General features: G+C 41.9%; 1 protein-coding gene across 1 annotated transcript in view; it reads left to right on the forward strand.

The window, feature by feature from the left end:
- Positions 1–13,930, forward strand: part of LOC112249317 (switch-associated protein 70) — a 39,507-nt gene extending 25,577 nt beyond the window's left edge. Inside the window, exons 8-12 of the mRNA XM_024419155.2 lie at positions 8,842–8,949; positions 9,268–9,434; positions 12,396–12,594; positions 13,054–13,150; positions 13,328–13,930. Of these exons, the coding sequence (XP_024274923.1) occupies positions 8,842–8,949; positions 9,268–9,434; positions 12,396–12,594; positions 13,054–13,150; positions 13,328–13,446 (690 nt within the window). The 3' untranslated portion in view covers positions 13,447–13,930. The remainder of the gene's footprint in view (positions 1–8,841; positions 8,950–9,267; positions 9,435–12,395; positions 12,595–13,053; positions 13,151–13,327) is intronic.
- The last annotated feature ends 2,277 nt before the right edge of the window (positions 13,931–16,207 follow it).

A 16,207-nucleotide genomic window follows, 5' to 3' on the forward strand; every position in this document is an offset into this window, starting at 1 on the left:
CTTTCTTCTCTCTCTCTTCTCTTCTCTTTCTCTTTTTCTTTCTTTTCTTTCTCTTTCTTTCTCTTCTCTTTTTCTCTCTTCTTCTCTTTCTCTCTTTCTTTTCTTTCTCTCTCTTTTTTCTTTCTTTCTTTCTCTCTTTCTCTTTCTTTCTTTCTTTCTTTCTCTCTCTTTTCTTTCTCTCTCTCTTTCTTTCTCTTCTCTTTCTCTTCTCTCTTTTTTTCTCGCTCTTTCTTTCTCTTTCTTTCTTTCTCTCTTTCTCTTTCTTTCTCTCTCTTTCTCTTTTCTCTCTCTTTCTTTCTTTCTCTCTTTCTTTCTTTCTTTCTCTTCTTTCTCTTTCTCTCTCTTTCTCTCTTTTCTCTCTTTCTTTCTTTCTTTCTTTCTTTCTCTCTTTCTTCTTTCTTTCTCTTTTTCTTTCTCTCGCTCTTTTTTCTTTCTCTCTTTTCTTTCTTTCTTTCTTTCTTCTTTCTCTTTTTCTTTCTTTCTCTCGCTCGCTCTTTTTCTTTCTTTCTCTCGCTCTTTTTCTTTCTCTCTCTCTTTCTTTCTCTCTCTCTTTTTCTTTTTCTTTCTCTTTCTTTCTTTCTCTCTCTCTTTCTTTCTTTCTTTCTTTCTCTTTCTTTCTTTCTTTCTTTCTCTTTCTTTCTTTCTTTCTTTCTTTCTCTCTCTTTCTTTCTTTCTCTTTCTTTCTTTCTCTCTTTCTTTCTTTCTTTCTTTCTTTCTTTCTCTCTTTTTCTTTCACTTTCTTTCTCTCTTTCTTTCTTTCACTTTCTCTCTCTTTCTCTCTCTCTCTTTCTTTCTCTCTCTTTCTTTCTCTCGCTCTTTTTCTTTCTTTCTTTCTCTCGCTCTTTTTCTTTCTCTCTTTGTTTCTCTCTCTCTTTCTTTCTCTCTTTCTTTCTCTCTCTCTTTCTTTTTCTTTCTTTCTCTCTTTCTTTCTTTCGGTCTTTCTTTGTCTCTTTCTGTCTTTCTCTCTCTCTTTTTCTCTTTCTCTCTTTCTCTCCTTTCTTTCTTTCTCGCTCTCTTTCATTATTTATCAAGAGAAATAATTCTCTTTCTTTTTTTCCCTCTCTCTTCCTTTTTCTCTCTCTTCCTTTTTCTCTCTCTTCCTATTTCTCTTTCTCTTCTTTCTTTCTCTCTTTCTTTCCTTCTTACTTTATTCCCCCCCACTTGATTTCTCCCATACCCTTTCATTATATATTTATGTATACAAATATACATTTTAGGTTTACAGTTAATTTTTGATGAACAATTTATTTAGTGAAGGTTTATTTGTTATTTGTCACATGGCTCAGATGCTCTCATAGTATTGCCTGGGGGAGGGGGTCCTGGGGTTATGCGGGGCTGTGGTTTCTGTTATTCCCAGAGGAGTTTCAGTTCCTCATTAATGAACACCATACCGTGTCTCATGCTTAATTTTGACCCATGTTTAACTAGTGTAACACTTGTAGAGAACTTACCTTAATTCCCAAATGCAGTGAATCAAGCATATTATGTTAGAAATGTTTATGAATTTCAGAAACAGATCATTGTCCCCCACGATGAAATCGGGAGGGGAATGTGGATCTGTCTACATCCGTTAGTACGTTTGTATGTTCATACTTTAGTCAGATGCGATATCTCAGACAGCATTGGCCCGATTTTGACAACTTGAGTGAACGATGCGTCTTGTTATAGAGATCCGGCATTTACAAAAGTACACTGATTGGCCAGATGGTGGCTCTATAACAACAGATTGAAAATGCTAATTTTGGAAGGTCACGCCCCTCACCCCGTTTGACCTAAACTCATAAAATTCGCTACGTAGGTCCCTTTCCTCACAAGGATGGTTTGCCATTATGAATTTTGTGAAAAACACTTAGAATACTACTCTTCTGGTAACATATCACCGATCTGCACGAAACTTGATATGTGGCGTCTATGGACAAAGGTCTCTCAATGCAATATTTTCCAGACTAGTACCTAAAACAATATGGCCTCTATTGACCAATAAACATTCATCCATATATTTATATGTACAGTTGAAGTCGGAAGTTTACATGCACCTTAGCCAAATACATTTAAACTCAGTTTTTCAAAATTCCTGAAATTCCTGAAATTCCTGAATCCTAGTAAAAATGTCCTGTCTTAGGTCAGTTAGGATCACCACTTTATTTTAAGAATGTGAAATGTCAAAATAATAGTAGAGAGAATTATTTCTTTCATCACATTCCCAGTGGGTCAGAAGTTTACATACACATACAGACACAGGATTGTGTCGAGGCACAGATCTGGGGAAGTGTACCGAAACATTTCTGCAGCATTGAAAGTCCCCAAGAACACAGTGGCCATCGTTCTTAAATGGAAGAAGTTTGGAACCACCAAGACTATTCCTAGAGCTGGCCGCCCGGCCAAACATATGACCAAGAACCCGATGGTAACACTGACAGAGCTCTAGAATTCCTCTGTGGAGATGGGAGAACCTTCCAGAAGGTCAACCATTTCTGCAACTCTCCAACTATCAGGCCTTTATGGTAGAGTGGCCAGACAAAAGCCACTCCTCAGTAAAAGGCACCTAAAGACTCTCAGACCATGAGAAACAATATTCTCTGGTCTGTTGAAACCAAGATTGAACTCTTTGGCCTGAATGCCAAGTGTCACGTCTGGAGGAAACCTGGCACCATCCCTACGATGAAGCATGGTGATGGCGGCATCATGCTGTGGGGATGTTTTTCAGCGGCAGTGACTGGGAGACTAGTCAGGATCGAGGCAAAGATGAACAGAGCAAAGTACAGAGAGATCCTTGATGAAAACCTGCTCCAGAGCGCTCAGGACCTCAGTCTGGAGTAAAGGTTCACCCTCCAACAGGACAATGACCTGAAGCACACAGCCAAGACAACACAGGAGTGGCTTCGGGACAATTCTCTGAATGTCCTTGAGTGGTGCAGCCAGAGCCCGGACTTCAAACCGATTGAACATCTCTGGAGAGACCTGAAAATATCTGTGCAGCAATGCTCCCCATCCAGCCTGACAGAGCTTTAGAGGATCTACAGAGAAGAATGGGAGAAACTCCCCAAATACAGGTGTGCCAAGCTTGTAGCGTCAAACCCAATAAGACCCAAAGCTGTAATTTCTGCCAAAGGTGCTTCAACAAAGTGCTGAGTAAAGGGTCTGAATACGTATGTAAATGTGATATTTCAGGGGGGTTTTGTATATAAATTAGCAAAAATGTCTAAAAACCTGTTTTTGTGTTGTCATTATGGGGTGTAAAATCATTTTTTCCCTCATGAATCAATCCATTTTAGAATAATTTTCCGAAGGCACTGTATGTAAATAAATTAAACTAGCTCTGCTAGGCTAATATTTTTGAGTGTGAACTGTATTACTATACTGTATTATACTGTATTTTATGGACTGTATTTACGCACGTCGTTCAAACCATAATAAAGCAGGGAGAGAACATACAATTCTGGTGTAGCACACAGTTACCAATATAGGCTAGCAAATTTGATTTAAATTTTGAAATATAATAGGGCCTATTTGTATAATTTGTAGGCTGATATATATATATATATATATACAGTGCCTTGCGAAAGTATTCGGCCCCCTTGAACTTTGCGACCTTTTGCCACATTTCAGGCTTCAAACATAAAGATATAAAACTGTATTTTTTTGTGAAGAATCAACAACAAGTGGGACACAATCATGAAGTGGAACGACATTTATTGGATATTTCAAACTTTTTTAACAACTCAAAAACGGAAAAATTGGGCGTGCAAAATTATTGATTGTGATTGTGTCCCACTTGTTGTTGGCGGATGCGGTGGATTGAGACTCATCCAATGCAATGTATTATGCTAATTAGATTTCCATGGGGCTCGGACATCAACCTTAGGGGGTTAATCAGTTTGACTCAGAGTGATGGATTTTGGCCCACATGCTCAGGGATATGAGTCTAGCTAACCCAAGCAATATCTCAGACACCACTGGCCCGATTTTGACTAAACATGGGTGAATGATTCATCTTGCCATAGAGATCCGTCATTTATCAAATTACACTGATTGGCCCAAGGGGGGTACTGCATCATTCGTGGGGGACGACATGTTTACTGTTGCCTTGTTTTTCATTAGATCTGAGAAGAGGGGGAAAAAGCACTTATGCAAACGTAGCTGGCTCAAGGACACCTGTGAAAGAGCTGATGCCTGTATTCCGGTGCTGGTCTGCTGGTTATTTAGATCTGTCTCAGACTACCCACTTCCCCCTTTGCACCAGCATCTGGAGGCCCAGCTTTTCTTCTTATGCATCATTCTTTTCTACTCAAGTTCTCAACTCAAATCCTGTGTAGCTCAGTTTTTAGAGCATGGCGCTTGCAACACCAGGGGTGAGGGTTTGATTCCCAAGGGGGTGGGGAGTATGAAAATATATGTAAGTTGCTCTGGATAAGAGCATCTGCTAAATGACTAAAATGTCAAACAAAATCAGATCAACTACCACTGTTCAATTGTTTAAATATTATTTTGTTGCTGTATTGTCACAATTATAAAGGATAAACATATGATAAAGGGGTCCGATAAGTCTGAGTGTAGCTTGTCCCACTGAAAAGCAATATCAGTTTTTTCTCCTTTAAAACAAACTTAAAGGCAAGTTCCTTTTAAAGGTAAGTTCCTTTTCAAAGTAACCTTTAGTTGAGCGTGTAAAGGCTGAATTAATACTGTCACGTTGACTCAAAGCGAATGTACTTTAATTACTCTGCCATTTTTAAAGCCATGTCCACCCTGTCCTTGATTTTTCCTAAATAAGTCTATATAACACACTGTTGTTGTTAGAATCTTATTATCACAAACATAATTTGTGTTATAAGCCATTTTAAGAGGACATTCCCCCCTGCCCCTCATTCACCCCCAGTCATTCACTGGCAGTCAGCCTGCGAGGCAGATGATAGCCCCTCAAAACTACACCTAAACTATATATTCTATAAATTATACATTTAAATTTGTAAAAACATAAATGTAAATTCTATACATAAATTCTATACAACGACCCCAAACATACAGCGAAAGTCATTAAGAACTATCTCAGCGTAAAGAAGAACAAGGAGTCCTTCCTGGAAGGGATGGAATGGCCCCCACAGAGCCCTGATCTCAACACCATCAAGTCTGTCTGGGATTACATGAAGAGAGAGAAGCACCTAAATCCAGAGAGGCTGCCTAAATCCACAGAAGAACTGTGGATTTGTACTTAGAAGAATTGATGCTGTTTTGAAGGCAAAGGGTGTTCACACCAAATATTGATTTGATGTAGATTTTTCTTCTGTTCACTCACTTTGCATTTTGTTAATTGATAAATATATAATATATTAACATGTCTATTTTTGAAAGCATTTTTACTTGACAGCATTTTTTCACATTTGCCTAAAACTGTACATTATTTTTTCGAACCTTCATAGAACTAGGCAAGTCAGTTAAGAACAAATTCTTATTTCCAATGACAGCCTACCCAAGCCAAACCCGGGCCAATTGGGCGCCGCCCTATGGGATTCCCAATCACAGCCAGATGTTATACAGCCTGGATTTGAACCAGGGACTGTAGTGACACCTTTTGCACTGAGATGCAGTGCCTTAGACCGCTGCGCCACTCAGGGGCAGTATGGCAGGGCTGAAAAGTGACCGGTAGCAGGAATATATAAATACTTATGGTGATATACTAATGGTAATATATTCATGTAAACAGGAGTAATAATGACCAGTAGCAGAATAAATGGATAAATACTTATGGAAATCAATGAACAGCAGCGTAGTGGTAGTGATACATATTTACACAGAGGCAGGGGAAGGAGAGCCTACAGAGTCACAAGCAGGTAGTTTTGATGTCTATATATGTATTATAGTATCAGAAAGAGCAGATTCTGCAGTTTCTAAATCATATATCATTGTTAAACAACTCTTAAAAATGACCCCTTGAGCTCGATTTCAAAATATAATATATAATTACATGCGCAACACTCAAGCCACAGTAATATATTTTAACTCAAAATAAGCCTCTGTTCTTTTGAAATGCATTTTCTTGATTTCATAATGTTCCTTAAAGCCCCCATGCAGTCTTTTTAATGTTATTTTTAAATCATGACTATGTGTAATAAATCACTGTGTTCGAATACCCATACTAACATACTTAATGAGTATATACTACATACTACATATATACTACATATCATTTTAGTATATTGTAAACAAATGTTTCAGTATCGTTTCAGTTGAGTACTAGCGCTTCTCCTGTCTACCGGAAGTTGATGCTGTTGCTATGCAACCTCTTGCTAGCTTGTTAGCATAACAAATGACTAGCTAGACATATTACGATTTTGGGTGTCCGTAAACATCACTCTGACCATTTTACTCACCCTAGCAGAGCTGGTTAGGCTGTTTTTATGTTGTCCATAGCATTGGTGACTGTAACTGTGCTGCTGGCAACAATTTAATTACGTTTTTTTATTTTTTATTACGACTTTTACTGACACCGACCATATTCAACGGGTGTTGAGCGTTTGTAAACTCAGTTATTCTGTACTCTGGCACACTCAGTGTTCTGAAATTGGAGTATTAATCAAATTCTATTTGTCACATACACATGGTTAGCAGATAATGCAAGTATATTTCAAAATGCTTGTGCTTCTAGTTCCGACAATGCAGTAATCTACGAGTAATCTAACCTAACAATTCCACAACTACCACCTTATACACACAAGTGTAAAGGGATGAACAATATGTACATAAAAATATATGAATGAGTGATGGTACAGAACGGCATAGGCAAGGTGCAGTAGATTGTATCAAGTACAGTATATACATATAAGATGAGTAATGTAGGGTATGTAAACATAAAAGTGGCATCGTTTAAAGTGGCTAGTGATACATGTATTACATCAAAATGGCAAGATGCAGTAGATGAGTACAGTATATACATATGAGATGAGTAATGTAGGGTATGTAAACATTATATGAAGTGGCATTGTTTAAAGTGGCTACTGATACATTTTGACATACATTTTTCCATTATTAAAGTGGCTGGAGTTGAGTCAGTATGTTGGCAGCAGCCACTCAATGTTAGTGGTGGCTGTTTAACAGTCTGATGGCCTTGAGATAGAAGCTGTTTTTCAGTCTCTCGGTCCCTGCTTTGATGCACCTGTTCTGACCTCGCCTTCTGGATGATAGCGGGGTGAACAGGCAGTGGCTCGGGTGGTTGTTGTCCTTGATGATCTTTATGGCCTTCCTGTGACATGGAGTGGTGTAGGTGTCCTGGAGGGCAGGTAGTTTACCCCCGGTGATGCGTTGTGCAGACCTCACTACCCTCTGGAGAACCTTACGGTTGTGGGCAGAGCAGTTGCCGTACCAGGCGGTGATACAGCCCGACAATATGCTCTCGATTGTGCATCTGTAAAAGTTGCTTTTGGTGACAAGCCAAATTTATTCAGCCTCCTGAGGTTAAAGAGGCGCTGCTGCGCCTTCTTCACCATGCGGTCTGTGTGGGTGGACCAATTCAGCTTGTCCGTGATGTGTACGCCGAGGAACTTAAAACTTTCTACCCTCTCCACTACTGTCCCATCGATGTGGATAGGTTGGTTCTCCCTCTGCTGTTTCCTGAAGTCCACGATCATCTCCTTAGTTTTGTTGACGTTGAGTGTGAGGTTATTTTCCTGACACCACACTCCGAGGGCCCTCACCTCCTCCCTGTAGGCTTGTGGTTGCGATTGCGTCGTCTGTGGACCTATTGGGGCGGTAAGCAAATTGGAGTGGGTCTAGGGTGTCAGGTAGGGTGGAGGTGGTGTGGTCCTTGACTAGTCTCTCAAAGCACTTCATGATGATGGAAGTGAGTGCTACGGGCGGTAGTCGTTTAGCTCAGTTACCTTAGCTTTCTTGGAAACAGGAACAATGGTGGCCCTCTTGAAGCATGTGGGAACAGCAGACTGGGATAAGGATGGATTGAATATGTCCGTAAACACCAGCCAGCTGGTCTGCGCATGCACTGAGGACGCGGCTGGCGATGCCGTCTGGGCCTGCAGCCTTGCGAGGGTTAACACGTTTAAATGTTTTACTCACTTCGGCTGCAGTGAAGGAGAGTCCACAGGTTTTGGTAGCGGGCCGTGTCAGTGGCACTGTATTGTCCTCAAAGCGAGCAAAGAAGTTGTTTAGTGTATTTGGGAGCAAGACATCCTGGTCCGCAACGGGGCTGGTTTTCCTTTTGTAATCCGTGATTGACTGTAGACCCTGCCACATACCTCTTGTGTCTGAGCCATTGAGTTGTGACTCTACTTTGTCTCTATGGGTAAAAGCAGTGGTTCGTGCTTTCAGTTTCGCGCAAATGCTGCCATCAATCCACGATGGTTTGGGAATGTTTTAATAGTTGCTGTGAGTACGACGTCGCTGATACACTTGCTAATAAACTCGCTCATCGAATCAGCGTATTCGTCAATGTTGTTTGACGCAGTGCGGAACATATCCCAATCCACGTGATCAAAGTAATCTTAAAGTGTGGAATCAGATTGGTCGGACCAGCGTTGAACAGACGTGAGCGCGGGAGCTTCCTGTTTTAGTCTCTGTCTATAGGCTGGGAGCAACAAAATGGGGTCGTGGGACTAGGAACGCGAGACGAGGCGGCCATCTCTGTCGGCGCAGGAAGTAATCTTTAGCCAGAATTAACGCACAACGACTATACCACTTAGCTAAGAATGATTTGAATAATCAAGTCAATAAATGCTAGGTAGTTATTTAGATAGTTAATAAACTGCCTGGCAAGTTCGATGTATTAGTAGCCAACTAACATTAGGCTTTTCTAGTGTTAAGTGTTAAGGCTTCCTCTCCCTTGGCTTCTGACAGAAACTGGAGGAGGCAGCGGCCACAGCAACTCTGGAGGAGCAGAGGAGAAAACAGACCCAGACTGACCTGCAGGACCGCTACAGAACAGACCTGGAGAGAGAGAAAATGGTAACCAACCACAAAGCTACACTCTAGCTCTTTTCCAGGAAGTTAATACTCAGAATCACTGCAACAACATATTACTCAGCAAGATTTCTCTCATGATTTTGAATCATTGCATTTCATGTATAACCAAGTATTATTACTATTACTCACAGTATGAGTATTATTTATGGAGTTATCTGGGAAAATCTACACTAAACAGAATTGATTGTCATATGCACAGCACATGCTACTTTGTACTGTGGTGGTGTGTATGCACGTGTGTGCATTCATATCTGTGTCCAGATTATCATATCAAACTGTGTGTCCATTGTCCCCTGTCAGGTTCGTCAGCAGATGGAGGAGCAGGTGGCCCAGAAGTCCAGTGAGTTGGAGCAGTACCTGCAGCGTGTCAGGGAGCTGGAGGACATGTACCACCGCCTGGAGGATGCACTAGAGGATGAGAGACAGGCCAGGCAGGATGAGGAGATCATGCGCAAACTACAGACCAGGTTAGACGCAACACACACTCAGACAGTAGCCTTACACTGAGTGTACAAGACATTAGGAACACCTTTCTAATATTGAGTTGCTTTCCCTTTTGCCCTCATATTTATCTAATTAACTAACTGTTTAATTGTTACACAATTAAATTAATCATGTAGCAATTAACTAACTAGGATCTGGGGCACCACGAGAGTGGTTCTTTAAAGCGTTACCATCTCCCGAATTAAACTGAAAGATCTTTACCTATCATATCTATAAACAGTCAACTTATTAATCATAACCTCATATCATCATTCTGAGCAGTCGTAACCTCCTTGCATCTGCAAAAAAACAGAGCTTTAATTATGATTCAGTACTACACAAATTGGTTTAATTATTTATTTACTAGCTAATTAAATGAGAACTGTTACGAATCCCTTTTGGCCCGACAGTCTAGGGGGATGGTAATGAGACCGTAACATAACTCATGCAAATTATAATTGTGACAAAGTAAAAGTGTGAACGAAATAACCACGACAACTGAAATTATACCGTCAAACTCAGGGTTTATTGTAAAACACACGGTAATGGGGGGAGCAGGAAAAGGGTCTGAGCTGGACCCAAGGAAAGAAACAATAAGCATCCAAAACACCCCTAAGCTAGACTAGCCTATTTTAACAACAGCTAACTAACCAACCAAAAATACAGTGGGTGGTCCGCCCAGTTCTAACTAGTGTTTTTAACAAAGTCTACCTACGGGTAGTGTATGCCCATGGGCGACTTGTCTTGGTTTCCCCTTTTCCCACCAGCAATCAAACAAACACCATAACCAAAAACAATACTCACAGGAGATGACAAAGTCATTTGGAGGTGCTCAAACAAAAGAGAGGTTAAGACACAAAGAGAGAGTGAAACACAGAGATCTACATACATGGCATTTACAGAGAGATTGCGCTCTAGAGCAAACAACTGATGGGGTTTTTAAACCAAGGGAAAGGAACTGTGATAGGGTAGGAAACAGGAGGAGGTGTGTCTTCTGATTGATGATTGATTGTTGACTGATTGGGGAGTGATGATGTTCACCTGTGAGGGGAGAAGGAGAGAAAAGAAACACACACACAGGATACACACACAGGATACTTGTATCCGTAACAAGAACACAGGATAAACACACACACTCTGCACCGGTTATTATCCCCAGCTGAATGACAACAACATAGATGCTTGTTAAAGAAGAGATGGAGAGAGAGGGACAGAGACACTTAACACTGCCACATTCAGAAACTACTCTCACCTACAATAACCATATACTTTGCACACGAACCGCCGCCCGCTTTGAGCTAGACATCATGAATGTATTTGCGTGAAATGCCTGGGGTTGCCGGGGAACTCTCAGTAAACGGGGCAGCCTTGAAAAGGGTGTTGGGCCTTTTTTGTCGAAAATGACTCAAACAACTCTTCTACTGTTGTCCTTCTTCGCAGTTGTCTGGTATCTGGGGACTTGTTGTGTAGTCCTGAACAGAACTACAGAGTTGATTTTCCTTCCATTCACTCTTGAAGATACTTCTTTTAAGCTGTATCAATGGTTTCCCAGTGGGGGATGAGAGTAACATAATACGATTGATTCACTGTTGTGGTCATCCTGTCTGGGTTGGCGCCCCCCTTGGGTTGTGCCGTGGCGGAGATCTTTGTGGGCTATACTCAGCCTTGTCTCAGGATGGTAAGTTGGTGGTTGAAGATATCCCTCTAGTGGTGTGGGGGCTGTGCTTTGGCAAAGTGGGTGGGGTTATATCCTTCCTGTTTGGCCCTGTCCGGGGGTGACCTCGGATGGGGCCACAGTGTCTCCTGACCCCTCCTGTCTCAGCCTCCAGTATTTATGCTGCAGTAGTTTATGTGTCGGGGGCTGGGGTCAGTTTGTTATATCTGGAGTACTTCTCCTGTCCTATTCGGTGTCCTGTGTGAATCTAAGTGTGCGTTCTCTAATTCTCTCCTTCTCTCTTTCTTTCTCTCTCTCGGAGGACCTGAGCCCTAGGACCTGAGCTCCAGGACTACCTGACATGATGACTCCTTGCTGTCCCCAGTCCACCTGGCCATGCTGCTGTTCCAGTTTCATCTGACCTGAGCCCTAGGACCATGCCCCAGGACTACCTGACATGATGACTCCTTGCTGTCCCCAGTCCACCTGGCCATGCTGCTGCTCCAGTTTCAACTTCCACCTGACTGTGCTGCTGCTCCAGTTTCAACTGTTCTGCCTTATTATTATTCGACCATGCTGGTCATTTATGAACATTTGAACATCTTGGCCATGTTCTGTTATAATCTCCACCCGGCACAGCCAGAAGAGGACTGGCCACCCCACATAGCCTGGTTCCTCTCTAGGTTTCTTCCTAGGTTTTGGCCTTTCTAGGGAGTTTTTCCTAGCCACCGTGCTTCTACACCTGCATTGCTTGCTGTTTGGGGTTTTAGGCTGGGTTTCTGTACAGCACTTTGAGATATCAGCTGATGTACGAAGGGCTATATAAATAAATTTGATTTGATTTGATGGTTTGAGCAGAGTAACAGGATGGTCCTACTTAAATTCGCTTTCAAAGATACTTTACTTAGGACAGCTAAACAGCCGTTCCAGTGATTGTCCTGGAGGTGAGTTTATCGTCTCCACCTCGTGTTGAGATTCAAAGTTCAAACCATTTTAAACATGTAGTTGCTGCTTCACACTTTTTCTGGTTCAATGTGTTTTTTTCTTAACCCATCATTTATACCTTTTGCTCGAAAGCACAGGTTAAAGGTAGTACACTATATAGGGAAAATGATGCCATGTTGTACACAACTTCACACACAGATGTAGTGTACATTATCACACAAAAACAGTGTATCAGTAGGCTGTGTATAGATGTTAACGTTCACATTCTCAGGCTTCTGCACCCAGCATTTGTTTGAGTCTGTCTGTGATTGGTTCATGTGGTGTGTCTGTTTCTGCATGTACACAGGCTTCTGGAGGAGGAGTCAGCCAAGCGGGCGGAGCTGGAGCAAATCCACCTGCAGCAGCAGAGAGCCATCTCCCAGACCCAGGCTGAGAAGCAGGAGCTGGAGAGCGAGCGGCTGGCCAAGGAGATGGCCCTGCAGGCAGCCATGTTGCAGCTGGAGAGACTTGAGAGAGAGAGGCACGGAGCACTGGAGCAGTACGAGGTCAGAGAGCAACACCCTGTCTGTGTTTCAATATGGCTGTTAGTAGGGACCATGTCCCCTATTAACACTTCACTTAAAGTAAGGTGTTGCCGGGACATTTCATAAACAAAATTAAAACAAATTTGGCAGGAAGTACTTCCTTTTGACCTATATGTCTGTGAGCAACTACTTGTCTTTATTCAGCTGAAGATAGTGTTGAGTCAGTGGAAGGCTGCCTGAAACAGACAGTCCGTCCCTGGCACCAAACGTACCTTCTTCTCGAATTACTCCTCTGTCAACTGTTGACACAACACAAAACTATCATAGAGGTCTCTTCTTGCACTCTGTTGCCATCTAGTGGTGATTTCACTGAGAACTGTCTCTACTTCAAGAAGAACAGCATAACTTATTTATTACTTAAAGGGACTTGGCCATCATTGAGATATATGGATAAACTATGTGTGTGTGTTTGTGTTACAGGAGGTGAGAATGAAATTGGAGCAGGCAGCTAATAAGACCAAGAGCTGGAAGGACAAGGTGGCCAAGCATGAGGGACTGGTCCGTCTCATCCAGCCAGGTAAGTAAGAATGAGAGAGGCCAACATCACCATAGTAGAATGTCATCCACTGCATGTTCATGTTCTGTTCTGTTCTCCTCTCCATACTCATATTACAATGCTATTCATGTCTTTGTTCTATTGATCTATTGTTTTAATACAGTATGTGATGTTTTCTTTCTCCTTTTGTCTGTGAAGGTGATAAAGGACCACAGAGGATGACTAACTGGGGCCCAGCAGCCTTCACAGACACTGAGCTGGACCTGAGGAAGAAGTCCTGGCAGGAGAGGAAGAACCACAACCAGTCAGCCCAGTAGACTAGAGATGGTGCTTCTTACCTGATGGTCCAGACATCTTACTGTGATCGTCTAGCATCACGATACTGTTGTCTTTGTTGTTGAGAATTAACTAATGTGTACGGTTGCAAAATTCCTGAAACTTTACCAAAATGTCCAGGATCTCCAGAAATCCCGATTGCTGGATTCTGGATTTCCTGCTTATTTTCTCCTAATTCTGTGAATCTTCTAACCAGGATATCTGGAATTTTGCAACCCTACTAATGTGCCAATGCTTTGACATTCCAAGTGATTCACCATTCTGTGGTCTGATAAGTCTTTAACCAGGAAATAGAGTTGTAGATATTCAGTGAATAATATGTTAAACTTATTTTTTAAATAATGTCATGAGAAAGTAATACGATTAAAGTAATAAGATAAAAGTAATAAGATGTTTTCTATTTAAAATGCCAACGCATAAGTAGTGTATCTTATAAAATATATTTAAAGACATTTCTTTATACTGTTGCTGTCTGTTTTATTGGATGAGGGATGTGAGAATTATATGTGTTAGAATAGGTGAGTAGTGAACGGGGGGGTAGGTTAGATATACTATATCCAAAAAATAAATATGGCATGTATATATGACTCTGGGTTAGATATGCTCAGCCTTGATTTATATATTTGATACATTTCATTCAAAAACATTTTTTTCAATCTAACCATTTAAAATGTAATTTCCTGGTTTGCCTGTGGGAACTGTGGAACCTTCAGTAATATTCCTATGAAAGACTTGGCCGATGCCCTCTTGTGGTTTCATGAGTTAAAGCATCTGTTTACGGCTCTGCTGTAACTCACAGTAATATTATACTGTGGTGGGCTGGGAGTTACGGTAGATACCTTGAACCGCTTGAGTCCATAGCTATAGTTCCCCTTGTATTGTAGTCAGGTAAAGTTCAATTTAACCAACATATGCAAGTGTGAGCTGACCTCTGAGCTCGTGTGTGTAATAGTGAATGTTGGTGCAGTGAGAACTTATGAGATCTGACTGCAGGGATGGAACTGCTGGGATCTAGTGTTTCTCTGCGGACTCTGAGCTGGGTTCTATTCTCTCTGGGGGAACCAGGGCCCTGGAATGGGATTCATTTTCTCTCTCTTGGGGCCCTAGGTCCTGCTTAATTCCACTCTCCACTACATCTCAGCCTAGCGCTGCAGATTTCTGTAATGGATGTTCTGCAGAGCTTCAAAGAGCTGGCTTGGCCATCTGTTTGTCTGTCTGAATCTGTCCTGGCAGGCTGAGGTCCAGCTCTCTCTCTCTCTCTCTCTCTGAGCCAGCCTGACCAAACCACCCCAACCATGTGTGACTGATAGTGACACCCTCTCCTCATTCATAAACCTGTGGTTTTCATTACAATAACGTCCTACTTTGTGTCATGTCGAAACAAATACAATCTGATTTTCTTATTTCTTTGGGGCCAAATCCTGCTTTTGATTTGCTAAGTCTTGTGTGTGTGTGAGTGAGCATGTTCTCCTCACATCTGGAGCTCACTACTGTAGGTCTAGGTCTTCTAGACCTTGTACAACAACAGTCAGTCGTGACTAAGTTGGAGTATGAGGAGATCTGTGCAGACTTCTACCAGCCCTTTTCCTTTATGAGAGCTTGGACAAACAATTATGATGATTAATAAATGCTACAGCACGAGCACACCCCCTCATGCCCGGACCTGCACTCCGTCCACCCTGCTCGGGTTGCGCAGTGAGCTGACTTCACAGAGTGGTCTGGTCAGAGGGCTCGCCCTGGGCGGCCGCAGAACAAAGCCATGTCGATGGGAGGAGACAGGAGACCTGACCGCTTGGAGTGTGGAACCACAGGCCTGTCTGTCAGGATGGAGAAACACGCCAAGTAAACATCACAACAACCCCATCACACTGTCACGACAGCCATGCTGCAGCATGATACACATAGTAAATCATTTTCATAAAACAGGATTTCTCCCTTTAGGCATATTCTTCTCTTCAGGAAAGACTCAAGGATTAAACATCTTAATATAACTAAGCCCTAAGAACAGAAATACAAGTAAGCATAGCTGAAGCAACACAATCCATCAAAGACTCCAGACAGAATTGTTCCAGACCAACCCAGCTCAGAGTGCCTCTCTCCATGTTAACAAAGAGCTGGGCAGGCTTAAACAAAAACACATGAGACATACGTGATTCTATTGTAGCTATCTCTCTTGTTGTTGCTCCAGTAATTGGGCTTTCCAGCCTTTTTTCTGTGCTGAATATATATTTTTCCATTCAACTGTTTTATTTCATCGTGGAGTAATCTGCTGTTTTGTCGGTATGTGAAGTGACTTCCATCCTCACTGACAGACTTGAGACTCTGAGACCTGAAAACACCAGGCTCCACACCTCATCTACAGTCTACCAGTAGAAGGTTGGTTGAGGTATGAAAAAAACCAATTTGACTCATACTGCATTTACATTTTAAACATTTAGCGGACGCAATTATCCAAAGCCACGTTCAGTTAGGCGTTACTCTCTGTCAAATTAAATACGTGTTTTGTCTTTGAGGAGGAGAATTATATGAGTTCAGAATGAGGCTTTTGAGAACTGTTAAAGAAGGAATTTTAACAGGAATGACTTCAAATCCTGGAAGGTCGTTTCTTGGTGTCCTGGATTGTCCTGAGTAACACTGTCAATAAGGGTGTCTGCCAACTCTTAAGCCACAACCCTCAACACTGAGCATTCCATCCACCACTTCCTGTTTACTAGCTCTGACAAATGGTCCAGTGCCACTCCT

The sequence above is a fragment of the Oncorhynchus tshawytscha genome, linkage group LG04, assembly GCF_018296145.1.
Source record: "Oncorhynchus tshawytscha isolate Ot180627B linkage group LG04, Otsh_v2.0, whole genome shotgun sequence".
Taxonomy (NCBI): Eukaryota; Metazoa; Chordata; class Actinopteri; order Salmoniformes; family Salmonidae; genus Oncorhynchus; species Oncorhynchus tshawytscha.